Source organism: Columba livia, chromosome 4, assembly GCF_036013475.1.
Source record: "Columba livia isolate bColLiv1 breed racing homer chromosome 4, bColLiv1.pat.W.v2, whole genome shotgun sequence".
NCBI classification, from domain to species: Eukaryota; Metazoa; Chordata; class Aves; order Columbiformes; family Columbidae; genus Columba; species Columba livia.
In genome coordinates, this window is record NC_088605.1 from 16,833,887 (window position 1) to 16,860,984 (window position 27,098).

The 27,098-nt window shown below is 40.0% G+C and overlaps 1 protein-coding gene across 17 annotated transcripts in view; it reads right to left on the reverse strand.

The window, feature by feature from the left end:
• Positions 1–27,098, reverse strand: part of LDB2 (LIM domain binding 2) — a 379,784-nt gene that overhangs the window by 201,815 nt on the left and 150,871 nt on the right. For 10 of the 17 annotated variants that reach the window (XM_065060622.1, XM_005501303.4, XM_065060625.1 and 7 more), the window contains exon 1: positions 13,668–14,178. In XM_065060622.1, coding sequence (XP_064916694.1) covers positions 13,668–13,799 — 132 coding nt within the window. In that variant the 5' untranslated portion in view covers positions 13,800–14,178. Of the gene's footprint in view, positions 1–13,667; positions 14,245–27,098 lie in introns of those variants that run through there. The other 7 variants (XM_021286127.2, XM_065060621.1, XM_065060620.1 and 4 more) reach the window with 4 other exon arrangements.

The following is a 27,098-nucleotide window of genomic DNA, read 5'->3' on the forward strand; positions in this document are numbered from 1 at the left end:
GGAGAAATCTATGGAAAAATACTAACTATAAGCAACCAGGATTTGGTTTTGATTGGTATTAAAACCAAAAAAATGAAGAATAAACCTAGTAACAAATGTAGCAACATTTATTTATTAATACAGCAAACAGGCTGTAGGCTTCTGAGTCCACTTTCAAGGAGTGTGTGGATAAGCTCAACTAAATGATGTACTTCATACAGTCTGCCAGATCTACCCACTATTTTGCTAATTTATGTGCCATATACTTCTCTCCAGCTAAATTTCTGATTAAGAAAAACTTCACCCCCTTTCTGTTATTTGTTTAGCTACACAATATTCCTTAATAGTGAATGCTGCTTGCTCTTAAGTGTGCTTCCTATTATACCTCTGGCATTTGTAAAATGGTAAGTGCAAACATAATCTAAGCTCCAGACCACACAGTTTTATCATATAGCCAACTATGGGCAATACTTAAAAGCTGAACATGACCTTCTAGTCCTTTTGAGATGCCTCAAGTTTATCTCTAAGAACTAGGTCCCCCAAAATTTCAAAACCATTAGAATAGGTAGGTTCCACAAAACATATTTTTCCAAACCAGCTCCTGCACCTTCACACACAGGGCCAAAGGTTCATTTCATTGACATAAACAGGAAAGCTTTGCATGGTCTGAGCAGCTGCAGTGACAAGATCAGGCTGAAACAAACCTAGGAAGCTTGTGATAGAGAAGAAGATTCCTTTTTCTTTTTTTTTTTTTTTTTTTAAATCACAACAGCTCCATTGGCCCACAAACTATGTTATTTACAATCACGCATCTGTGTGCCATCAGTCTCCAAGGAAGGAAAAGACTGCTGGGCTGAGCTCTCAATTTATGTTTCTCAGTTGACTCTTCTAATCACACTCAGTGTTCTCAAGCCTAGTGCAGCCATTCCGGTGACAAAATTTGCACACCAGGTGGGTTTATTCAAGTTTCCATGGCCCTAATACTTTCGTATAGTTCCTAATAATAATCTTGAGAATTATATAGGTAATTGTGTTTCTAAAAAGCTATCTTCAGCAAAATTGTGAGAGTTCTTTCCTCTCAACAGGAAAAATATTTTAATAAAATAGCTCATATATGCCTATACAAATGGTGAGAAAAAACAAATGAAAAAAGTCCACCCTTTTTTTATACTGTCTTTTGCAGCATTCAAGAAAGCTAAGAGAATCCTGGGGCTCACAGATGATGATAGGTCCCAAAATAGGATGGGCACTGAGCAGGATGACAATCGCCTGGTCCAGCAATACTGCAACCTGTATTAGGCATTAATATTCATATTCTAGATTGTGATTAGGAAGAAGGCTCTAGCTCCTGTGCAGGGGTGGACCTAACCCAGCAGAGGTGCAGTGAACTGCTTCGCTTCCTTATTGAAATTCAGTCCATCTAATTGATACGGGAGAAGGCAGTAGCACAATGAAATAGAGCAGAGATCACTTCAGTAGTTTCATCCATCTACGCTCTCCTGCTCCTGACCAATGCATAACCCCGCACAGGACTCCAGCCTTTCCAACTTCAAGCAGTCTCAAGAATGATTTAAGTTTCTATAATATGGTAATCATTAAAACATTGCCATTAGATCACCGTTCAGAAACGTATCCAGACTGTGACTACCTTCATTTGTGTAACACCAAAAATGTTTTAGTTTTGCTTGAGGTAGCCCGGTTTCTTTCAAAATGACAATTTAAACAGCACCTTTGCCTCAGAACCAGAATAAAATATTTATAACCACCTCATATATTTGCAAGCAAATACAGGTAATGTCTGTTAAAAAGCAAAATCCATTAGATACTGTTTAGTTTTGATACTGTAAGTCTCCAAAAGGCAACAGATGTGGGGACGGGGGAGGGGGAAGTTGATTTTGTCTTTTTAATATTCAAAGTGGATCTGTTCTCACTGGCTAATTAAATCAGTAGAGAGCAAACAATAAAAGAAAAAAATAAGTGTTGCCTTTTTTCCCCAGAACAACCTCTCTGGTTTATCTCTGCTTATTTATTACAAAAACTTATTTATTAGAAGACTTTACCATATTCCCTCCCCAAATCCTCATGAAATAAGATACATATTCCACAGTACCAGTTCCCCTTGAGAAGAATATACTTTTCCTGTGGAACTTAAGATAAAGTGGTCTTTGCACTATTAAAAATGAAAATGGATTTGGAATGAGCTGCTTTGATTGATGTGAAAGTACTGACGAAACATACTAAAAACATAATAAATTTAATAATAATATCAGATGTACAAACCAACCAGCAGAATGCTGCCCTAAAATACATTCGTACTTTCTTGGCAAAACCAGCAGGTTTCCATGGGTGTGCTGAATTATTTAAGAAGTAATGAAACGTGTTAATAACATTAAACAGTCATCTTCCAATACCTACAGCATGATGGTATTTTCTAGTCAGATCATTCTTTGTAGTGCATAAATACATGTAATATCAATTAAAACATTTTGATTTGTGAAATCAAAATGAGCATGACATAATAGTATTTAAAATACTTTCAAAACCAAATCTAATATCTACTTTTAGCCTTTAGTTAGTTATGACACATAGCAGAGTATTAAAAATGGATTGCAGATAGAGACCAGAACTCAACTGAGCTAGCATGGTGCTAGCACAAGAACAGAGAAGACGGTCTCAGCCCCAAATGTAATTGTACACATTATGAAGAGAGGGTTGTGTATGAGCATCGGTAGCCACCTAACTTTAAGAGCATAAAGCTCAGCAAAAGATCAAAATATTTATGCATGAAATAAGGTAGATTGCATGTCCCAAGCTCTATGCTACTACTGCTTCCCACACCAGCAAGTCAAATGCAAGTTTGGGCATGTATGTCTATGTATTAACTGACAGCACTATGGACATACCTGAAGATAAAGGAAAACAGAGGGATACAGAGCCCTTGCACTGTAGGTGAGAGTACTCAGCAGTAGGTCAGTATCTGATAAGAAAAGGCAACCATTTCAGCCCAGTTTTTGAAAGCAACAGTGTCAAGGAAACAGTTATGGGACATAATGCATGAGTTTAGAGGGAATTCCTCTCAAATGCCCAGGACCATCATGGAAGGAAACACAGATGTTCTTGTTTGAAAATGTAACAAGTGACAATCAAGAGGCAAGTGTCAGGTACTGCAAGATGCTGAGCCTTTACAGGTGCAGAGTTCCTTCTCAGCTCCATGAATTACTGGCCCAATTTTAACTGTATTGAGAATTTCTTAGGAAAATACAGCTTCATCATAGTTAATGAATTATCCACAGCTGAAACACTGATCTATTTAACCGCAAATTCAGGGTTTTACAGAGTTGTGTGTCCATTACCGAATGCTTAATGTATCTTAGTTACCTTTAACCCTGCTTCTGTTTGAACATACTTGGAGCCAAACAAGACTTCACTCCCTTCAAGTGTTATTTTGGTCAACCAAATGAATGACTGCAAACAAATAAAATATTTAGTCTGTGCTACAGCCAAAACGGCGTTGCTTTATGTGATCTCAGTGATGAGCAAACACCACAGCGCTGGATAGCAGCAGCAGGTCAGACTTAGTGACATGATGCCCCGTGTTATGACACTTCACAGTAAAATACGTAACATAGGTAAAATACATAGTAGGACAGAAATGAGTCCACTACTGCTTAATTTGACTGTATCTCAAAAATATAGTAAAGTAACCCAGCAAAGAGATTTCTGTTAATAGTTGTGTGAGAGGGCATTTATCAACACCCATTAAACTCCGGATTTTACCTGTTAGTTTTCTAAAAGATGCTTGTGTTGCTTCATAAGCCACAAGGTGTCACAGTGGCTCAACTGGTAGTAGTCTTGTCAGTCTAGACACCCAGGTTGTGGCTTCAGGTTGCATTCCAGTGCTAACACCGCTCTGTATGAGGACATCTGGGCTATGCTGGGTATTTAGAAGTGCAGCCCTTTGGATGAAACAATCAGTCAAGGTGCAACACGGCTGCTTCAGGATGCTCTTGATGTGGGTGTTAAATAATCTTACAGGGCCATCAGACACCAGAAGTTCTTCGTGAGCTGGCATCTTGACCAATCTTTTTACTTTGCATTATTAACCCTGACAGAGTGTTAAGAGGTACTGAAAAGAGCTGAGCTAATAATTCACATCAAATAATAAATTTTATGAATTCTACTTCGTTCTACTCAGCGTTGCTAGGAATTAATAAAAATTTATTTGAATGCATTAATTATTCAAATTTAAGATATATTTTTGCTCATCTTTCTAACAACCAGCGTGCTGTAAGCGTGTAATAGTCTGCTAAGACCATATACCCTGATTGGTCATGTATTCCGTGCTATTCTTTTGTATCCTTGACTGGATGAGGACAGATGGATCTACACCTTAAAATGCCACAAAGCTTTGATTATTTTTTTTTTTCCACCATTTTTTTCTTATTTCATTTTTCTAAAGTAACTGCATGGTAACCAGTGCCCAGTTCCATGAAAAAAAATGCACATACATATTTACTGACCTGTAATTTTCCCATTGCCACCAGTCTTTGTTATTAATTTGCTTTACATTCATACATCAGTCAGTCCTAACTGCAAAGCAACCAGAGATTCTTCTCTGGTGTATTTAATTTCCAAGTATCATGGTTCTATCTGGGAGGTTTTGGAAACTCAAAACAAGAAATGCTGCCTCCCAGCTTAGCCCATATAAAATAAGCAACTTCTTTCCAGAATGCTTAACAAAATGAAATTTGCATTCTGCAATTATTTGTAAGAATAAAACTCCATTGATCAAAGATTCACAGAAATGCATAAAAGGCACAAGCATAGCCAAAACAAATTTACTGTTAAACTCAAGTGAATAGTCATGGAAATTTTGCGTGTAGTATTTGTTGCACTCAGGTAATGAACCTTTACCCAGTGCGTTGGCTTTTCATGTCCCATTATCCATGCCAACACATTCATTAAAACGGGCCTATGCTTTTTAACATAATCAGCAATGTGCATAGGTGTGGCCTTCAAAGAGTTATTACCACAGTTTACAGGCATGCTGTTCGTAAATACAAGCAGAACTCCAGTCAGCGCAAAATGCCAAGCTTCCCACAAAACATATGGTAATTTTTGCTCTGTAAAAGGGATAGATGCGCTATATAATGCATAATTGCAGCACATTATATCTGAACTTCTAATTGCTTAAAATGACACTTCAAATCACATCAACAACATTATTACCTAATTACCCTAAGGGTTAACTGATACTCCAGTGATTAAGTCTATGCAGAAGTGATAGAGCTGTTCTATTGCCTTCATCCACTGCAGCTGGTGGTATGGTTGCAAACGCCCTTATAGAATCTATATCCTGTCATTGGTTTTAACATCTTGGTACAGTGAAGAAGAAAAGTGAAGAAATGCTGGCCAAGCCTCAGAAGGAGGGAGGGTCCCACAAAATGCTGAACAACTTCAAGGAGAATCTGCATTTGCTCCAAAGGAATTATTTTACAGCAGTTCTTTTAATTTCTAGTCACAATAACATTATTGTGATGCAAAATGGAGTAACATTGAAATATTTTTTTTGTACTTGAAGTGGATACAAGAATTACAGAAGATGGTGACACTGATTTGAAAAGGCAAGTTACTATCAGAATAGGGGGGGGTGGAGTAAAACAGATACTTCTAGGTCTTCTTCCATTGCTGCATAACCCACTTGTGCGAGTTTTGTAAACTGCATGAAGAAACCATAGCATCCTAAGTGCGTGGCACTTCATAGTCCCTTTGTTCAACTGTAAGCTACTATCCTGGTTGCAAACCTAGCAGCAAAGCAGGTTTCATGTCTGTCTTGCCAATGTCAGCTGAAGCTGGAGGACGAGAATCTCTAGTCCATAGGAGATGGCCAGGAATGCTGGTGCTGCTGACCACCTTCCCGAGGGATGAAGTATGGCAACAGTGCTTCAGTCTAAACAATAACAAAACTAAAAAGTTTCACTCTATTTACTTTCTTCTTTTCTGAGTATTCTCCCCTCTCCATGCAACTACTGTACTTAAAGATTTAGAATATTTCTTTTTGTATAATGTGGTCATTAATATTTCAGAAACTGCTTTGTAACCTGCTCTAGGACAGATAGTAACTCTTCCTCTCATACAATCTTCTGCTAATGGCTGAAGCAAAACTACACAACTGGAACAAGAATCACAATAAGGTACATGAAATACTTTAAATGTGAAATGTACTGGAAATAATAATTTTCTCAACTTGCTACTTTAGAAAATAGCCAATTAAGAACATGCAGTTAGAAAACAAACAAGCAAATGTTTGAAAGTCCAAAAGAAAAGTAAAAAATAACATGCTGCACAAGTGATGCAAGACTGCGCACAACAATACTCAAACAGGGACCATTGTTTTTCCTAGATATTTGGTTTTTGAAGAATAAGCACAGTTGATCTATGATTAGGTCTATTATTGGGTCTGCCTTAATCAGGGGTTTCCAAATATGGTGACTTTCCAACCTGCTATTCTATGATTTTATGACTTTTATACACACATAACGTTTCATTGGTCCTCTGAATGGAATAGATAAGGTCATCCAACTAGCCCGTGCAATTCTTCAAGGGCCATGAAAGATTCTAGAGTCTGCAGTTAGCAGTTGTGTAAAATGGACAGGATCTGGACAGATACTGAATTTGCTGTACATGAGTAAACTGATAGCAAAACTATACCCAAAGATTGGATTTCCCCCTTCCCTTTTTAAACACACATACAAATGGTGCAGACAGATTTTAATGTTCCTGCTCAGCTAACTAGGCTTGGCAAGCTGTGGTTTAGAATTAGGAAGATGGATATCAGCAGGTATTGCAGATCACGTGTGACAGGTATCACAGCAACGCTCTAATTTTTTAATCACTTGGAAGGATCCAAAGGCCTGACTACTTAGTTCACAGGCAACCAGGCAGTAGATTTTAAGTACATTTAGAAACCTACACAAAATTACAGCTTCACTGTGTCGATTGTGAGATTGTGGCTCAGTCCCGGCCAAGGATCTGGATGTGAATATCGACAACACAAAGACCTTAGGGAGAAGTTCTAGTTTGATACTTGTATTTTGGCTGTAGCTATCAGAGTTATTCATAAAGAAGAAGGTTGTTGTGCTCAGGTCTTATGCTTCAAGTCTGTATGATGCAGACAGGAACACCACCCTGGCCAGGAGCTTCATCATGGTTATGTCTTCTTGACAATGGTGTATAAACAGCAAGGTGGTGCCAAGGCAACCTAAGTCCATGAAGAAAGCCTGCTCCTGTAAAATTTATGGCCTTTGCAGAGACTCTACACTACCAACACTCTTGAGTCCTGAAGAGGTGATAAGCTTAGAAAGCCACCAAGTCCTGAGTCACATTTAGTTCTGCAAAGGTCTCATTTTTCCAGGTCAGTGATTTTTCACTAGCCCCAGAAGGCACAAAAATGCCACAGTTATCTCCAGAAGCATTAACTGTTCTCATACTGAGGTTTTTTGTCTGCAGGTAGTTCTAGGTGATCCCCAATTACCTCAGGAGTACTAAATGTACTATTTGGCTTAGATCAGTAGCTTACAGGCTTTAGTTCAGAAAGGTATGACTGTCCACCACAAGGTAACAGAAATAGAAAGAGTATTCTGACCACAAAGGGCTTTCTCTCTGAAATTCCAACAGTGACCAAACACAGAGAGAATGTACTGAGGAAAAGACACAAGCCTAGGGAGAAGATTATAGCCAGGGGAGGTTTCTTTCACTACTTTTTAGCCTAATAAATAAGACCATTGAGACCTGGCCACCAGGCTCTGCTCTACAACAGTCTTTCTCAGAGACTAATCACCAGTCACTGTGGGGCAATCTTCTTCCTGCCAGGATCACCCTCTGAGGCTTCAAGTAGCCCAGAAACAACTTCTGGAAAAAAGCACCCAGCAAAACTGAGGATGTCCACTGGCCTTTTTACACAGTACAGTGCAGGAAAGAAAGTTCTTGTTGGGAAGGAAGCAACCGAACAAAGTATCGGCATGGCTGGAATGCCTGTTTACAGCAGATATGCAACTTTTGGCAAAAAGATACAGAAAAATACCATTTGAAGTGAGGAGTCCAGCTAAAAATATTGCAATGAGTTTAGCAATCTACCCATACACTTTTTCTGTAAACAAAGAAAGTGTATATACCAAAACCAAATGTTTTTTCTTTTTTTTTTTATCTGATCTTGCAAGCCTACTGCAGGCAAAGCTCCAGCTTAAATAAGAGCACAGGACTGAGCCCTTGTTATGATCTCTGTTTTGTTCCTTCACACCATCCAGTGGCTTCTATTTTTGAGACTGGATCTGCATAGCAAATCTTGTTTACATCAGGGAAAAACTGAGTTTAAGTTTTTTTACATGGATTTAGAGTTTAAAGGCTAAAGATCAAAAAAGAGAAAAGGAATGGTTGAAAATGTTTCTTTATAGAAAATAATCTAGTAAGCATCAAAACAATTTGCAGGGGGGATCCATTTTTATACTTACATGCTGATTCTCGCCCGCACCAGCCCCTGCCCCCAAAAACTCCCTGTTCCTTATTCGTGCAGTTTGTATTATCTGTTATAACTTCAGGGGAAAAAAAAAAAAAGGCAGCAAGACATCCCTTATTGTAAGCTAAGGATCACCATGGAAAGGAAGTAGAGAGTCTTTTTTTTCCTCCTTCAGCCTCATAAGAATTGTTAGTTTGTAACAATTTTAATTGAAAACAGCTGCAACTGACATTTTTTAAAGGGATGAAAAGAACTATATGAAATAAAAGACAATCAGTAAAAAGAGCCTTGAAACCATTCTGAAGTTTGTGTCTGCCTAAAGGAGTTAGAGTTTTCTTTTAAAACTGACCTTTTAGTAACAGCAAAGCGTGGTTTATAAATACACTTTACTCATGTTCCTAGAATTGCTAAGTATTAGTATACTTGTGGGTGAAAGAATATTTCCTCAAAAACACTTTGAGACAGAAGTTTATGTGTTTTCCCCTCAAAAAAACAAACTCATTGGACAAACTCAGACTTATGTACACAATATGAGAGATCTGTTTGCGATACTAAGTTGCTATGTGAACAAATGTGATGTCACAACATAGATTTTTATGACTAATCTATTTAAAATGCATCAGGAAGAAAAAGAAAAGATTATTTCATCAGATAGTAATGCGAGGAAGTAAAATAAGAGTCTTCCATTAAACTGAAGAAATTTTGTTTTGCTTTGATTTGCTTTGCTTTAAATATTTGGTTGAGTATGAATGTCTGTGTAAGCTTCCAGTTCATTTAGGAGCTTTTAAATAACCATAACATTCTCCTTTATTTTCCTTTGAATTTTCTTTACATTTTCTTCCATCATAAAATCTCTACTTTTGTTAAATTCACTGTACAGTTTAATAGGCGTTTAATATGACTTGATTAAGCTGACTGCCTTTAAAACAAATAGGCTACTAATCAAGTTCTCTAGTCACCCTTAAAACACTACTCTCTTAGCCAGAAGGAAAGCTGTGTTTTGCATACAATGATGACGTAAAGCATAATCTCTTGTAGTGTGAGAGAGTTACAGGTGAATTTTAAATATAGCGGACTAAACAAACAAGTGAAAGGCTTGATATATTTCTTTGATTATTGGTAATAAAGCAATGCCTCAAACTTTAAACTGTCAGCAACTTTGACAGATCAACTTTGGATCTACCAACAGTGCACTGTAATGCTACTGAAAAATAATTATATACAAGATATAATCACCTTTTGTTTAAGTGTGAGCAATTTCAAATGATTAAAAAATAGAACAGAAAAGGATTTACAACATCAAAGAGGAAACAAGGCTTTTTAAAAAAACATAGTTTTCTGAAAAACAGAGAAAATATTTAAGCTAATTTACCTATGTTGTATATTGCTACCTAGAACTTTAAAAACTGCTGATTATGCCTCAACAGGGTTGCTTTCTTGAAATGTTCAACTAAACAGACACAAAAATAAGACAAACTGAGTTTGAGTGAATGGCAATGAAATCTTCAAAACCACACACAGAGCAAGGAAACAGCTGCACTTTGGTTATCCAAAAAGTTAATCAACTATGATAGAAGTAAATAAGATTTTTCTTTATGTCTGCCAGAGATTATTAAACATTTAATTATTAATTGTACTTCCTGAAATCATGATTGTTGATGCATTATAAAACGGCACTAGATGCTCCCAAAGTATTATTAAGAAAGCATATATTAATTTCCATTTCACAAAAAGTATTACCAGATTATATTTCTTTGAACAACTTTTAAGGAAGGTAAGGTGTTCCTGTATACTACTTAGTAATTCAGACTCCCTAATTTACTTTAGATCACATAAGAATTAGCTAGGTGGTGGACTTTTGCCAGTACTTACATCATAAAACCACCCCCTGCCTGGGTGTGATTGGAATTCTTCGCCTAAGACTGACCCTGAATTTAAAAAGGCAGTGGTAGGTTCTGCCTGAGGAGCCCATAAAGTTGTAAGAAGTTTGGAAAGCAAAAGTTTGCACATCCAGCACAGGCTAGAGTTGCTAATTCCTTACTTTCATGACTACCATTTCTTCCTAAAGAAAACAAGAACAAAGGTGGCCATGCAGCATCTGAATGACCTTTATTTACCAGTCAGTACCTTGTCTGCTTAATAGACTGAGTACATCCTTCACACCAACTACTCTTCCCTTCCACCCAACGCTGACACAAACGAGAGTGGAAGCAGCAGATGTCTCATGGAGGGTCCCCACACACAAAGTCACTTTGAGGACACTCCTGCTTCCCTCAATGTACTATAAACTCTGCTGCTGGGGGAGCAGGAGTAGAAAAGGCATTTACAGGTGGATTCCCTAATGGTATCTCTACCACCTACCTGCAAGCTCCAGAGAGCAGCTACAGGAATTCGCTATAAAGGTGGGCTTTTCAAATGGAGGGGAGAAAACGGATTGACATGACACACAGATACTCCTTTCATAGGTTCTCCACCCATCCGCTGTAAAACTTAATTAACTTATATATGTTTTGCTCTGCCTGACCGTAAAAGATTATTAGTATTGTGTTTCTTTTGCAGGAAAACAGGAAAATCCCAGAGACTTTCCAAGAGTATACTCAGGATAAGAGCTGTAGGTTCCAATTTTTTTTAACACATCCTCACTTGCCACTGGCTCGCTACAGAAGTTGGGTCCAAGTGGAATCTGCCAGCTTGCTGCCCCCAGTCTTTTGGAGAGTTTCTTTGTAATTCCTTTCCCCTTAAGCTGCTTTACTTGTGCTCACCTACCCCCTGGGGCTCACAGAGTACAAGCAGCCTCCTTCAGAGACCAGCGCCTACATTATTCCAAAGCCTGCCTGAAGAGAAACGTTCATGCAGTAAGCCTGTCTCACCCACAGCACAAGAACATTCCTCCCATGACATACAGGGTTCCATTGGTCTGGATTCAAAAAATTCAGAACTAATTATACATGCTCCAGGAGCCTTCAGCTACCAATACCAAACATGCTTGGAAGTGCGTAAAATTAATGTGAAACTTCCACTCCCAACCTGCCCCAGAAGCCAACATGATTCTTTACAGGCTGTCTACACATAGTCACTGTCAGTGTCCCAGGAAACTGTTGGGTTTTTTTTAATTAAGGAAGGTGTTTTAATTGGAGGATGAATGAGATGAGCTAAAGCTGGCTAGAAAATGCATTTCAACAAACAACAATGCTCACAGCACAGAGCGCAGAAATTAAAAAACAAAACAAAACAAAACCAAAACAAAACCAGAATGTAAACACTGAACAATCACCAAGCAAGAGTATTTTTACTCTGAGCAAATAAAAGAAATGATGGAGCATAAGGCCTTCATTAACTAAGCACTGTCTGTCAAAGTAAAATGCTGCTGGAACCTATAGCAGTACCAGCAAGGCAGAGTAGGTTATTGCTTTTTGCCCACAACAATCCATGTGAATGTGCACAGCAAAAACTGCAATTAAATGCGCTGAAGTCTCACGCAGCACACCTCAGCAATGCAGGAGGGGGAAGTTGTTTCACAACTCTCTCAAAAACTTTTCTAGTGTAACATTTGTAAAGAAGCTGAAATCAGAAACTGGTCAATTATTAGAAGTACCACTAAAATTGCATGTAAAAAGCCTAAACTACCATTGACAGCTTTTCAGAGCAGCTTGTATATAAAACGCTGAAGAAATCACTTAATGATACATATTTCTTCTTTTCACTTGAAAAAGTCTAGAAATCATTACATTGATATGGATGGGAACGTAAGGAACAGAGTTGCAAGACACTGACAAATAAACGGTAACAAACAAGTCCCCTTATCCTATCTAAACGGCAGTGACCCTCTGCAACCAACAACTTGGGGCAAAACTGAGAAACAGTTGCCATGATTTTAGTAGCAATGAGCTGCCTGGAGTTTTCAGCCAGCACAAAGTGTATTTACCAGTAACTCCACAGCAATGTTTTAAGACCAGCAGTGACAACAGTGTTAGAAAAGCAGTTACCCCGTAGCAGTTACCCAATCAGAAAGCAGGTCACATCTCGTTAGCTGTATCATATACATTAAACGTCACAGATTCTCCATGGCTTAGCTGACAATTCAGGCATGTATGTTTTATTTTATTACAACCTCATGCTCTCTTAAAGAATTACAATACAACAAACAGATCAATCTGAGATCCTTTACCATGCTTCATGGCATGATTTCGGCAGACATTTGCCTCTATATAAAGCCATTCACTATAAAAGATTAATACTTTCAAAAAGTATTTTCAGGGCACCACTAGTAAAGTACTAGGAAAAATTGCAGCACCAAGAATGTTTGCTGCACAAACACAGACACATGGGCAGAAATGCAGCCTGATTCAGACCACACAGTTTTCACTTCAACAGACTAAAGAGTGTGCTTTATTTAACCACATAAATAACAAGATGCAGCCTCCACTATTTTTTTCTTTAAGTGACAGAAGTATTTCCCTTCCCATTCAGCATATTCTGTGTAGTGGCTGATCTGCTTGTAGAAGCCATAGTGTATAAACCACTAACAGATTATACAAAGCATAACCAACAGTGAATGTAGTTTACATTATTGGGTACTTTTGACAGCTATATGATAAAGTCGTGAACCCATCATCTCTCTCACTAAAAGCAACTGCATTCTAAATGTAAACATGAATTTCTCTTGTCGGTTGTCCTGAACATGTGTTCTTTAAGTGCAGCCTAGGAATAAGTTTTTAAAACTCTGCTCCTGTTTCCTGTTATCATTCATTTTTAATTTTACCGACTTTACAAAACAAAACCAGAGAAAGGTTCATCTCTCCTTCTAAACCTGCAACATTTCTGAATTAGTTTTGTGCAAAAGCTAAAGCGATACCTTGCAATATTACAGCTGCAAATGCCAGCAGGACAGATCCTGAGCAAACAACACACTCAGGCAAGGAAATTTCCTGAGACCAGCATTATAATCAATCCTGAAGTGCTGTACTGTAATTTCAAGATTTCAGCCTAAGCTGGTATCCCCTCCAAGAGTTGCTCTGCGTGGAAACATAATGAGGGATTACCCAATTAAAGTAGGAAATTAATTAGGGTTCATGCCTGCATATGCTATACTGTCTAGTGGGACGCTTCAGCTGGAATTCGGGCTGAAACCTACCACGGTCCATGCACAGGAAAACAAGGCTGAGGGACTTACCTCCGTCCGCGACTGCAGCCTCTTGTTCATTTCATATATTCGGTACTCTGGTTGCACCATGTATGGTGTGTGTCTCCTATAAAATGGGCCAAAAGGAGAAGAATAGAAGGGGTCATGTGGTGTGCTGGACATCTTGCCTGCTTGCAGAGATTCAAGCTACACAGAGTATCATCAACATCCATACAGAGCACATGGGCTGTGTGTTCTTCACAGTACAAAGTAGCAGCGCGCACTCGCACACACATCCAGGCTGCACGCACTGGCTGGAACTGCTGTGGGAGCCTCTATAGCGGGAGCCGGGGGGGCGGGGGGAGCGGGAGCGCTCCGGCTCCGGAGAGAGAGAGGGACTGGAGAGCTTCAGGCACCGCCGCTCCTTTTTAAAGCAGCAGTTTCTGGAGGGGTCATTTCCTGTCCACGCTCTACACTAGTTCAAAAATATAATTATTTTTTTTTCCTCTCCGCCTGACAGAGGGCTGAGGTTTGGGTTTAATTTTTCCAGCCAGGACCCCTCAGGAACCTGGCAGCCGGGCTCGTTAGCATATAGGTGGTTTAAAAGCTGCCTGAGCCAATCACCCTCTGCGAGCCGCATGCTCGGGTAATGTCAGAAATGTGATTACTACAAAATACATAAACACAGGCCGGGCGAGCCCCGCCGCTGGCACCGGCTGCCGCTTCTCCCGCTCCCAGACGGTTCCCTCAGCGGCTCTGCCCGCTCCAGCCGCTGTGCTGGGCTACCCGCGCTTCGGCACCACTCGCCACCCCGGCGGTGCCTTTTTGGGGGTTTGCGCCTCACAGCAATAGTTTTTGGGGACGGGAGGGAGGGCGGCCTTGCTGCTGCACCGGAGGGGGATGGCCGGGGAGCCTGCACAAAGAAATAACCTCCATCCACCGCACTTCACACAATGGAGAGCAGTGAAATGCTAATAGCAGAAATGTAAAAACACAAAGAGCCGGGTGGGAGAACGAGACCCCCGAATAACTGCTGGCAATCCCGTTCGGCAGGGGTCAGAAATAAACACATGGGTGGCTTTAAAAGCAGCTATCCGGCTCAAGGGTGGCGGCAGCTAGGTGGGGGACGGGTCCCTGTTTCCAGGGTCATTCCTGTGCACAAATCCAGTAGCGGTTAGGGTACACTACAAATGAGAGATATCCAAAATTGGGGGTGGGGGAGGTCTGAGGGAGGAAGGGAGAGCAACGGGAAGGTAATCACCCTCTGGAGGTGAAGGATGAACTTTATCTCTTGAATCATACTTGCAGGAAAGTGCTGGGAGCAGATACCACGTGAATGAAAAGTCTTCAAAATATATAGGAAACAAAATGGGCTCATCTGCTACATGGGAAAGTGCGAGGTTTGAGAGGGGAGCCTTCAAACTACCTATACAAAACAGCCCTTGAAGCACAAACTGTGTCTTTATACACAGCTTTAAAGTATCAGGCATTATTTACAGTACTGAATAAATGTAAAAACAACAATAAACAACGCTGAATTAATCTCTCATGTAAATTCATTCAAGCAAATGGACCCACTCTAGGAACAGATTTAGTTAACTAATATGATTAAAAGAATAACAATCAGCTGCATTCACAGCGGTTCTCAGCTGGGGGGTTCACAGGATCGCTGCGGGATCACCCATTTCACAGATGGGGAAATCAAGGCACGCACCATTACATTTCCTAAATTTATGTAATAGTCCTGGAAAATATTTGAGCATGATATGGCTTCACCCACTGCCAAAAAAATTAATTCAAATCCAACTGAATGTAGGAAAACTTTAAGGTAGATTTGAAAAATTCTGGTTTTCATTGGCATTTGGCTAATTCTGCAGAATCTGAGTTCTATTTTCAGGATAAAATATGAAAGTTCATCATTTTATTCTACCGACCACTGATCTGGATCACAATCTATCTTTGACATACCAGTCACCATTTAGTGAAACTATTTATGTATGCTTTTATGGAGTACAAGTTTCCATAAGAAGTGACGTATTGAGTTGTTTCATAGATTTCCCACAGCTTCTGTCACTAAACACAGAGCCAATAGATAATACATGGGGTATTTCAAGTCCCTCTTTAAAAGCTCCACAGCTATGTGGCAATGGTACACTGTCACTCCAGTACCAGCACTAGAAGCGCTGAGTTTAACAAATTGCATGCACAATGTTTGGCTCAACAGTGCTGTAGTGACAGTTCAGTTCCCTGCAGAGGTTCAGTGGCCACATGAGAAGCCTCAAACTTGGCCACGTACCTGGGAGAAAACTTCCCCTCATCTACCTTGTGCTCTTAACAGATCCCAGTAAGGGTACTTAAAGCCTAAAATCAAAATGACCAGAAAAATTACAGAGTTATAGTACTGATATACACAATTTTTGTGGCTGAAGTACCACCTACTTAAATAAATGTCAAAAAAAAAAAAAAAGAAAATCAGCCCACCAAACTGTGGGTTTTACTTTGCTTACAAAGCAAACCCAAATAAAAATGTATTTGCCCAAGAAGGGACACACCACTTTTTGTAACTAAAATGGTGGAATTTTGTATACCTTGAAAATTGTATCTGTTTTAAGGACTTCTTGACTAGGCTAAAATTCACTGTTTAAAGAAGTTAAACATGCCCATAATATTAATATTTTTCATTTTGGTTGGGGTGGGGGGAAAGAAAGAGTTGCTTTAAAATTTATTTTTTTTTTTAAATACAAACTTGGAGTAATGTATGTGAATGAGCAGTAGGATTTGCTTTCATGATTTGGAACCCCAGATACTCCCCCGTATCCTCTATAAGACCTTCTGTGTGCAAAGCAAAAATATGCACTGATATTTTAATAATTCCCATTGATTAACTGGCAAATTGTCACACACCTACAGCCCACCGGCAAGAACCAAGTCCCAGGGTAGGAATCTGCTAATTACAGGCTCCAGCAGCACTTCCAGTTGCCTGTTATCATCTAGACCAGCGTGACGCACAGAACAGCAAAACAGAAGGCAGAATCAAAGGAAAATAAAGTTTACAGGGATCCTGACAGTATCATCTTGATTCCCACTTGGATCTGCTGCCTTTAAAGTTTTGTCTGCTCTCCGGGAGCGGTGGGTAGGGAGCATTCAGCCAGCTCCGCTGCCTGGGCTGCTCCAAACTGCCGTGCCACTGGCATCAAGCCACTTCCCAAACCTGCTCTGGGGTCAAAGGCAAACATCTGGGCCAAGATTTAGGCCAATCAATAAATTCCTTAATCTGGAAAACGAGTTTACTGTGGGCTGAGGAAAAAAGAGGTGAAGGAAAACAAGAGGAAGAGAGACTAGTTAGTCTTCCCAAATCCGAAAATGAGTGTATTCCTGTGCCTGCATACGCATGGCTGCAACCAGATGAGAAAACTGTGTGCAGAGCTGCGTTTACACGGGTGTGTGCATGAGCGAATATCACCGCGCCTCAAAGCGGAGAGCCCTACACCACCACTCAGAGCCCAGGAAGGACAGAATGTGACACCTCCTTGGTCACCCAGTCCTCAAACCCCCACACCACATGGGCTCACCTGCCCCTATGTGGGTGCTGCCCCCCAGGCATGAAAGGAGATGGCACACCAGAGCAGAGAGCGAGGGGACGTGGGATATGATTCCCAACTTAGGAAGGGGAGCTGTGCCGTCAGACTCAACCAGTGCAGGCAGAGCCATGTTTCATGCCCCTCTGGCCAGGCACTAACCACACAGGCCCCCAAGACCCCAAGGAGTCTCAAAACCTGGTGTGCTGAGCTGGCTGATGTCCGGGTGCTGGATTGCCCTCTCCTGGGCAGAAACAGAAGGACCCATGTAAATCAAGGTCTCCACTGACCGCTCTGGAGGACAATTTCCCTTCATTTCAGGGGGAAGTGTGGACTGGGTGGAGCAGAAGGGTACGGGTTCTCTTCCTCTGCACGCACCAGCGTGAAAACCACAGTGCCTGCAAGTAGCTGAGATGCATTACGACAGAAGAACCAAAAACCAATGGCAGGAACTTCCTGCAGGGAAGTTCACCCCAGGGGCGAGAAGGGATAAACCAGAGTGGTTTGTTGATCTCTTTCTGCCGTTTGTGCTCTCACACACGGTTGGTCGGGTCCTGCCTTCTGGTTGTGACGATTATGGAGCCCCTGGCACAGCCCATTCCCACCCCACCCCACCCCACACTACCAAGCAGCAATCACAGCCCCAGGACACAGCCCTGCCAAAAGGACCACGCACAACTGAGGCACCGTCCTCATTTTGCCAAGCTGACAATCGACACAGCTCTGAAGGCTACAATATTTTTAATAACCACTTAGTAATAATAATAATGCAGAAAAGAGATATGGCTGTAAATAGGTGTAATTGCTGTATTTATCCCTGGTATGTGTTGACTGTTCAGTCTCTGTCAATAACCAGGTTTATAAGGGTACATTTAAGGTGGTTTGTAGCTGTTGAAGAGACAGGAAAGGAGCAACTGATCTTAGTTAAAGATATATAGCAAATAAAGAGCTAAAAACTAGAGGTACTTGAAAGATTTCTTGAGAACACTCAAGTGAACATGAATTTCTTGAAAAAAATAACAAAACTACCTTTATTTATACAAAAGCCAGGTAGTATTGAAGAGTTCTGATGAAATTACATTGGGTAAAAGAGCAAAACTGTTTTCATATGGATGCTTGTGAGTGACTAAATGAAAATTGCTTATCAAAAGGTGGATGAACAATGAAGAACCACCAGTAACACTCCATCATCTATAATATACGCTCAATTACTGAGCTGAAATGCAGGATTTTGATAGGTTTCAGAACTGAATGCTGCCATTAATTTCTATAGCTATAGAATAGAGTGTCCCAGATGCTTGCAATTTATAAGAAATCTAGAAGCTGTAATTTGTTTGCATTAAATATTAATATATTGAAATAAAAAACATATTCCAGAAAACACTGTCCTTTCACAGGCAATTTGTGGACAGGAAACTAAACAAATCTGGTTAATCCATTGTAAAAAATTGTTTGCTGGGCTCAGTATACACTTCCAGGTTTTTTCCATTTAGATTACATTTTTTTTTCTTTTTAGTTGAGATAGTTGTCTTTTTCTGTTATTAACAAATGACTTTATGATTTTTATCAGAAAGGTTTTTTCAAAAAATCAGTAAGTGGGGCCCACCAAAACTACTGTGAAAGAGTTTACAGTGCAGCGAGAAGGGTTCACATCTTTTAAATGCTTCAGGCTTTTTGTGAACTCAAACCAACCTTGCATAAATTACATATAATGATAATTTGATACATACGACAAATCTAAGAATACTCCTCACCTATTTAATGCTAATAGAGTTACAGCTCCAGCACTCACCAGTGATACTAGAAGTACATCTGAATAGATTATAACACAAAAGAGATTTTAAATATTTTTTAGTTCTGCAGTGTACACACCGTGTATCAAAGTGGATATTAAATTTTGTCTTGGACCTTTATGAATGCTCGGTTGGATGCAGTCTTTGAGGATCCTGCCTATCTCTGCCCAAGCAGTCTGTCTGCTCTACCCATACAGTATATGCACAGCACCTGCAGCAGACAGAGCTGGGAAGAGAATATGAGACAAACCTGAAATGGTGCAAATTCCATCTTGGTGGTACAGTGATGGGCCTTCTAAATATAATGACACAGAGCAGACAAACTGACTTATAAACTCTCCAATTAAGCTGCAGTAAGCCAGCGTGCCGTGTGTTTTAAGTGTCCTCCCTTCGTACTTACTGCAGAGGGAATACTGGTCTGTAGGAGCTCTCAGCTGCGGGGTCTGGCTCTTCAGCTCACTAGGGATTTCTATTGTACTTTAAGCACCCGAGACTTCATTCTGCTCCTCACTGAGCTTTGGTGTGTCACCGAGTGGACAGTATACTTGAGAGGCATCTACCTGCCCTGCATCGCACCTGGGCACTGTAACTACAAAGTACACAGTGACCGTGCCAGAGAGGACTCTTGTCAAGGGAAATAGCTCCAAGAGGTGCTGGGAGGGGAGGATGAGCTCCCGTCTGTGACATATTCAGCCCTTGATATCCAGAGGAGCTTTCCTGGTTTACAATAGCTTCAGGATACCAAGGAGCACCTGCCTGTTGACAGAAGGAGATCATCTGCCAGACTAGAAAAACACCAGAGAGATTTTATATACATTGGGTTTACTGCAACATCACAAAGGCTGCTTTCTAGAATTCAACAGCTTCAAGAACACTTCTGTCTTCTTTTGTTCCATCTTCCCGTTGCTTCCATGTTCACTTCATTTCTCCTATTTCCCTTCCTATCACCCATAACTGCCTGTAGCCCCTTTTGGAGTACAGATTTCCTTTTCCATGAATAATTTATAAATATCTGCATTGGTAGTTTCTCACCCACACACTTTGCATGTGTGTGTGTATGTGTTTTTGTTTGTTTGGTTTTGGTTTTTTGGTTCGTTTGTTTGTTTGTTTGTTTGAATTGTCCCCTGCCCCCATATATGCTGCCAAAGTCTGGGGTGGATTACTGGTGGAGGCTGACACTGGTAAGTGCTATGAGAAGCAACTGAGATTCTTCACCCAAAGTGCTCAACAAGTTTAGCTGAGTGTACTTTCCCTGAAGAAAGCTTGAAGAGCTGATGCTGAGGATGGTGAATCCAGAGCAATCAAGCAGGGAAAAGAAAGGGATGAAATTCCTGTCGTTTGCCTCTTGCAGCCACCTCCCAGCAGCTGAGGAAGAAAACAGCCTTCAGCAGCAGAGGAGACGGTGCTGCGGTTTGTAGCATTGGCAGACAGCCAAAAAGAAAAATCCAAAGAAGGTGAGGGAGGCTGTACAAGCAGACTATGGTCTGAGAGACTGACCCTCCAGCAAAAAACAACACGGGCCGGCACAAAGGGTAAGGACCTGAAGAGTGCAAGCCCCTTTCTGATACACTACTTTCCCTTACAAACAAGCTAAATATGAATTAAACGCATGTGACACAGTCACTCAGCTCTAAGGTATTAAGTGAATTTCTAAAGTTTATCTCAGTCCAAAGCAAGAATCTTTATAACCACTCCTCAATACAGTAAGAAATAAGCAACACCAGGCTTCAATACAATCTTTAAGCGACGCTTCCTCCCTAACTTGCCCTCACAAACAGAAGGCAGCATAGCCTGCCTTTGACAGATTACAAACTAGACCTCAGAAAGAGAAAAAGATGTGTGAATATGAGAAAGGGATGCTCATCTTGGCTAGCGTTTCCCTCAAAAGTTCTGGTCTCTGCCTGGAAAAGCTTAATATTCATTCTACATACCAAACTCCACCATACTGATTTACCTGTTACACACCTCACCCACTGCTCAACTTTCAGCATATTTCAATTAGGTGAAAGCATACTTTTTAAAGGACCCAACTGGGAGCACTCAGCTTTGGAGGCATTTCAGCTGAGTGCTAATTAGCAACTAGCTGACTGTCAACTTTTCTTCTTCGAAGAGAGGGAAGGGTTGGTGATTCCCTTCTGAATTACCTGGCAATCAAATACATGTTGAAATTTATTCATTAACTTATAATAATCATCCTAGCACTTCTTTGGCAATTTTCGTCTTCAAAGCACTTTATAAACATTCACAGAGACACTGTGGTGATTAGCACTGTGACAAAACTGCAACTTCCTGCATATGGGTTTCGCTCCCCATTTCACAGGTGGGGAAGGTAAGGGAGAGCTGAATGAAGAAGTCAGTGGCAGAAATGCCTAATGAAATTATGGCTTATGGATTTGTATTTGGATCTTGCACAGCACAGACATACATGCTAAGCAGAACAAGTGGTGGCCAGACAGGAAAACTGGTGTAGAAGGGAATGATGCATGGAGAAATTCTCTGCCTGGTACCGAGGTGGGATTAATTTGACGGCGATTTCTATCCTGTCATTAGGCCTTTATCATGTAACTGACCCAAGCTCCCACCAAAATCTATACTGCGTTCACCTCATTGCTTTGAACCAACCTTACTACAAAACATGCACTGCCACTCTGTTTTATTTATTCAATTATTTTAACAGCAAGTCTCAACCAATGGTGGAAAGAAATGTATGTTGGAAAATATTATTTCCTACACAGAGCTTTCTAGACTCTTTTATTTCAAGCTTGTAACTAATTTTCTATTCTTTCTAAAGATTTGATCTTAAGCTTAAACCTTAGCACTTGCAAAACACAAGCCAAAATTTGCCAGGAAATGAAATCATGCTGAATATGATCCATTGAGACTCTGGATGTTACTGTTGCAGGTACTCTCTATGCTGTTGTAGACTGTACACTCAGTACATGCAAAATACAGTCAGTTACCTGTATGCATATTTTGTAGATACAATATATTTTTAAATTTCACCTTTGAAATTGAAGTATATATTATTGATTAAAATTTTATACTTTGAAATGTTACCATGCTCTGCAGTGCTTGAATTTTGCCAAGGCCTTGTACAGCTGCATAAATGTGACTGAAATAACCAGAAGTTTTGCTTGGAAAATCTGATTATGCTGCAAGAGCGAAATGTTCCAGCTCATGAGGGCGAAAGACTGGCTGTGCCTCTCCTTTTAGTGAATAGTGATTTTGAACCAAAAAATAGAGCTTAAGCAAAATATATACTGAACAAATCTTTATCTCGTCTGTGTCATAGATTCTGTTCTTTCTACATCTCATACCATCCAGGAGTGATAGTCAGTGAACAGTGACCAAAAAAGTGACCATGTATTTAATTCAGTATTTATTACACACTAGACGCATCTTAAACATGTGCAACACGCACATATTGCAGACAGCATGGAAAGATACTGACATCTCTGGAGAAGCAGGAGATCTGAGCTGCCTCTGACTTGTAGCTCAGCACACCCGCATCAGGAGCTGCTGCCTCTCCTGGAGCCAGGACACAACCAACCAGATGCTCAATGGCAGCAGCTGCATGTCCCAGCTTCTGCTTTCATTGCTAGCCTTGATTTTTCATTCTAAGAGAGCATTCTGCTCTCTGCTGTCTGTGTTCTTCCCAACATCATCCTATCGCACAGATTCTGCAACCATGCGCCCCCATTTATACTGGTGTATGAACAGCCTGCAGTGTTAACAACAGCACAATGGTTTGTGTATGAAGTGCAACAGCTTGTGGAATTTTATGTACATTTGTCTATAGCTGTTTGATTGCAAAGTTTGGTGTTTGAAGGTTATTGATTAGAAAGCTTTGTTTCTAATAAGAGAAACAGAAAAAACCTTCAGCGCACTTTATTTCTGCCTACACTGTACCCCAAGAACTGGCACAACACATTGTCTGTAGCAAGCCTTCTCCAGTGCAAGCGTCCTAATAAATATTGCCTTGATTTCAACATCTGGTTCATATTAAATAAAACTACAGATGTGAATCCAATAAAGACAGAAATTTTGGAGGGAACATAAAAGGCTTTAAATTAACCAGCAAGACATTTGTGTTAATTTGCAAAAGAAAAAAAGGCAAGTAAAATTACCACAGGACACTTTCCTGTGTCTTAGATAGAAAGGGGAGCATAACAATGTCAATTATTTTTACAGCCACCTCATCCTTAACATGATATGAAACTTCAGACTGAGTTCAGGCATTACAGTTCTAGCTCACAACATTCTAGGCTTTTGTATTTTTAAACTTAAAATCTTAAGATTTGGGGGGAAGGATAAAGGAAAGTGTGTGAGAAGGGACATTTATCAGCTAAAGAATTATGAACAGAATAAGAACAATTACAGTGCTGTTTTACATTAACAGCATAAGCACCAAAATTTTTCTTGTCTTTATAGAACCTTTGTATTTCATGTATATACATACATTATAATAGCAGCCTAGTTATTAACATATATTATATAGAGATCAAAACAAAGGAGGTGTTCACATGCCTTCAGTTAAGTCTACACTGAAATTCACCATTGAGAAGTCATTTCAATTCAATCGTTTCACATTTTGCTGAACTGAGTTTAGATTTTCAGAACTTCTTTGCACTGTGGGACAGACCAAAGTGTTGCCAGCCCTATCTAGGCTCACTTACAGTTTTCTAGTGAAGTATTAAAAAAGCATAATGAGATGGGTTTGTCAGGATGGTATGTGATTAGTATATGTAGCCAAGTTTATGGAGGGACATGAACATGGGTTGTTTCCTTGTTGTCACCATTCCCTTTGCAAGGTAGATGGCAGGTAGTTTACATGTGATCTGCAATCACACCTCCATTTTACACGTCAGGCTTTTCTAAAGTAGTTTCAGGGAGCACATCTGAGTGCAAATAAGTCAAAACCAATTACGTCATTTTGAAATATTCCATATTTAAGCTTCATTTTTATTAACTGGTACAGAGGAAACATTTTAAAATAAAGTTCCCTTGTTGAAAACTTTTTCAGACTGATTTCTGTATCTTTACTACTGTTACCTCTTTCACACTTCCCAGAAGGTCTTAATGGTAAATATACTCACTCTGGCACAATTTTAAGCCTTTGCCACTTTGGAAACTCTAAAATTCAAATTCACATTAATTTCCTTGATTCAAAACAATAAAATTGAATCACACTGGGAAAATTGTACATTATTTCCTGTCTAAAGCAAAAGTAGGTACCTGACACTTCATGGAAAATGCAAAACTTTATGAAGATATAGGTAAGCCTTGTCCTTACAGTCTCAGAGTGCAGCAATGAGGCCATGGTATAAAAAGAAGAGAACCCTCTGCCTCCACTTCCAAACGTGGGTTTTTTGCATGTATTTGATTTCTTCATGCATCTCCTACAACCATTCTTCAAAGAGGGTGCTCATTGAGATGAAGAGGCAAGAGGTGAGACTGAGGTGGGAGACTGAAATAGTGAGCTGAGTGACTGCACTAGCTATTTCTTAGATTTTTACAGTATATGATGGTGCTAAATGAAGTTTAACAACCTAAAATTTAAGTTAATGTTGTTTCTTGTAAGAAACCAGGAGAATATATCATGCATACAGCTTGACATCATTTATTGTTAATTTCAGAATGGCATTTCCACAGGCATATTGTGCTGAAATCGTATTCTGCCATTCCTGCAGCTATCATAAGAACATCAGGTCAGTGGAATCTGGCAGCAGATAGATCCAGTGTGTCTGGTGGCACTGACTGTCCAGCTGTCCAAATTGATGTCTCTAAAGTCATACATGACTGTTCATGCAGCCAGACAGTGAGGTAAAGTGGCAGACAGCATGCTCCAATGTCTTCCCAACACTGGGTTAGGACAACACCGCAAAGCTCACCCATGGGAACCTGAAATGCACCTGTCCTGCAGTGTAGACACAACCCTCGTCATACACCGGTTAACGCTAATAACCACGTACTGCAATGGACCGCAGTTAGGCACAGGCTGTTTCACAAAGGCTGGAAAGTATAGTTCGGTTCAGCCAAAGACATAGATAAAACCCCTTATTTTACCAAGTCCTAATGAAGCTGCTGCTTCATCATCATCCTGCCCTGCAGTCATCATTCTCCCAGTCCAAACTCAGTTTTTTCTTTTCTTTTCTTTTCTTTTCTTTTCTTTTCTTTTCTTTTCTTTTCTTTTCTTTTCTTTTCTTTTCTTTTCTTTTCTTTTCTTTTCTTTTCTTTTCTTTTCTCTTTTCTTTCTCTTCTCTTCTCTTCTCTTCTCTTCTCTTCTCTTCTCTTCTCTTCTCTTCTCTTCTCTTCTCTTCTCTTCTCTTCTCTTCTCTTCTCTTCTCTTCTCTTCTCTTCTCTTCTCTTCTCTTCTCTTCTTTTCTTTTCCATTCTATTCAGTTCCATTCCCAATTTCCATTCCCATCTCCCCACACCCCCAATAGCCCATTCCTTACATCTTATCCTGAACCAGAACATTTCTATCTTCCCTTCAATTTCAGATATTTCTGAAACACCTACTAACTCTTCCCCAGCCTCTTTTTGTAGACTTCTCCTTCTACTCAACATCTACTCTGTTTCAACACTGTTCCTCCATCCCTCGCCAACATTTACTCATCTTTTTTCAGTCCCTTGATAGGTCTCAGCACTTCTGGCAAAAAGCAAGGGGAAGCTGCAGCACACAAACCTTGTTTGGTCACAGCAGTCCGATGATGTATTGTGTGTCATCAATCCCACAGAAACCCTGAAGTACATAAAATATGATAATGGCAGCCAGCCCAGAAGAAACTATCAGATCTGCTGATATTCTGCCAGGGTTTTGTGGGAGATCAGGAAAGGTAAGAGGGAGTGCATGAGAAATTAGAGAGATAAGAAACTTGGAATTATATGGAAATCAGTGCAGCCAGTCAAAAAGGGTTGGCTTTTCTGTTTTTGTTTATGTTTTTGAAAAGGCAGTGATTTAGGAGAGAATATTTTTATTTTATAGGAAAGCAAAGTGCCGCAGGTTAAAGTTTGATATCAGGTTCACTGTCAATGTGAAGATATACTGAAATTTTACTCTACTGCTACTGTGATCAATCATCTGAATTCAGGCTACAGTTCCTTGAAATATGTATTCAAGACCTGGATATAGTCAGCAGAAAGAAAGAAGGGCAATGGTGTTCACAACATGATCTGTGTAGCTTGCAGTCATCCCCATTCAACCCAGAGTTATGTCCATTCAGTTGCTCAACCAGCTCCTGTTCTACTGTTAAGACATGTAGGTTACTGACTTCTGTTTGTCTCGAATAGAAAAGCCTAGGGTGGGGGCTGGGGTGGGGTGTTGTGTTTGTTTTGTTTTGTTTCAGGTCATAAAATGCTGTTGTGCTGGATCTTCTATGTTTTTCCTGCTTGAGAATTGATCTTAATTTTAGTTCCCTTAAGTAATGCTCAGATAATGTCCTGGATTTTTATTTTGTCTTTACTTTTACCATGACTCCATCTTAAATCAAGGATTGAAGATCTTACATACAAAGGTCATTTAACAATATTGCCAGAACTAACCTAGAGGCACACCTACAGAAAGCTTAGATGAGTTTCAGACAAACACTTGAAGTTTTGAATAATTATTTGAGTTAAAAATCCTGCCTTTGTAGATTTCCTATTCTGGGTGAAAACTGGACGAAGAAAACTGAAAGAAAATGGAAGCACTTATATCAAGTAATTAAAACCACATGAGACTGCATAGTTTGAGAAAAATATGTGACATAACAAAGTTTTCTCTTGACTGTTAAACAGGCACCAGTTACTTTTTATTCCAGGTACACATCTCAGCTGTCCTAAGCCCATTTCAAGCGGCAAGTTTCTAAAGGACATTTTTATGGCTGGGCTACAGGGTCCTGCTTCAGCTGCAGAAGCTCAAATGCTGTATCATTGCAAAGCAGGAGAGCACAGACCACGATGCAGTTTTTGTTTACCCTGATCCTCACTCTACATGACAGGGTATGTTCTGCTGGTCAGCTCAGACACACTGTATTTACAACTGCCATTTTATACAGGTAATCACTAATTCTACACCCACAGTCACTCATTTTCCCAATTCTGGGTCCAAGGAAGCAATTTTATTTTCT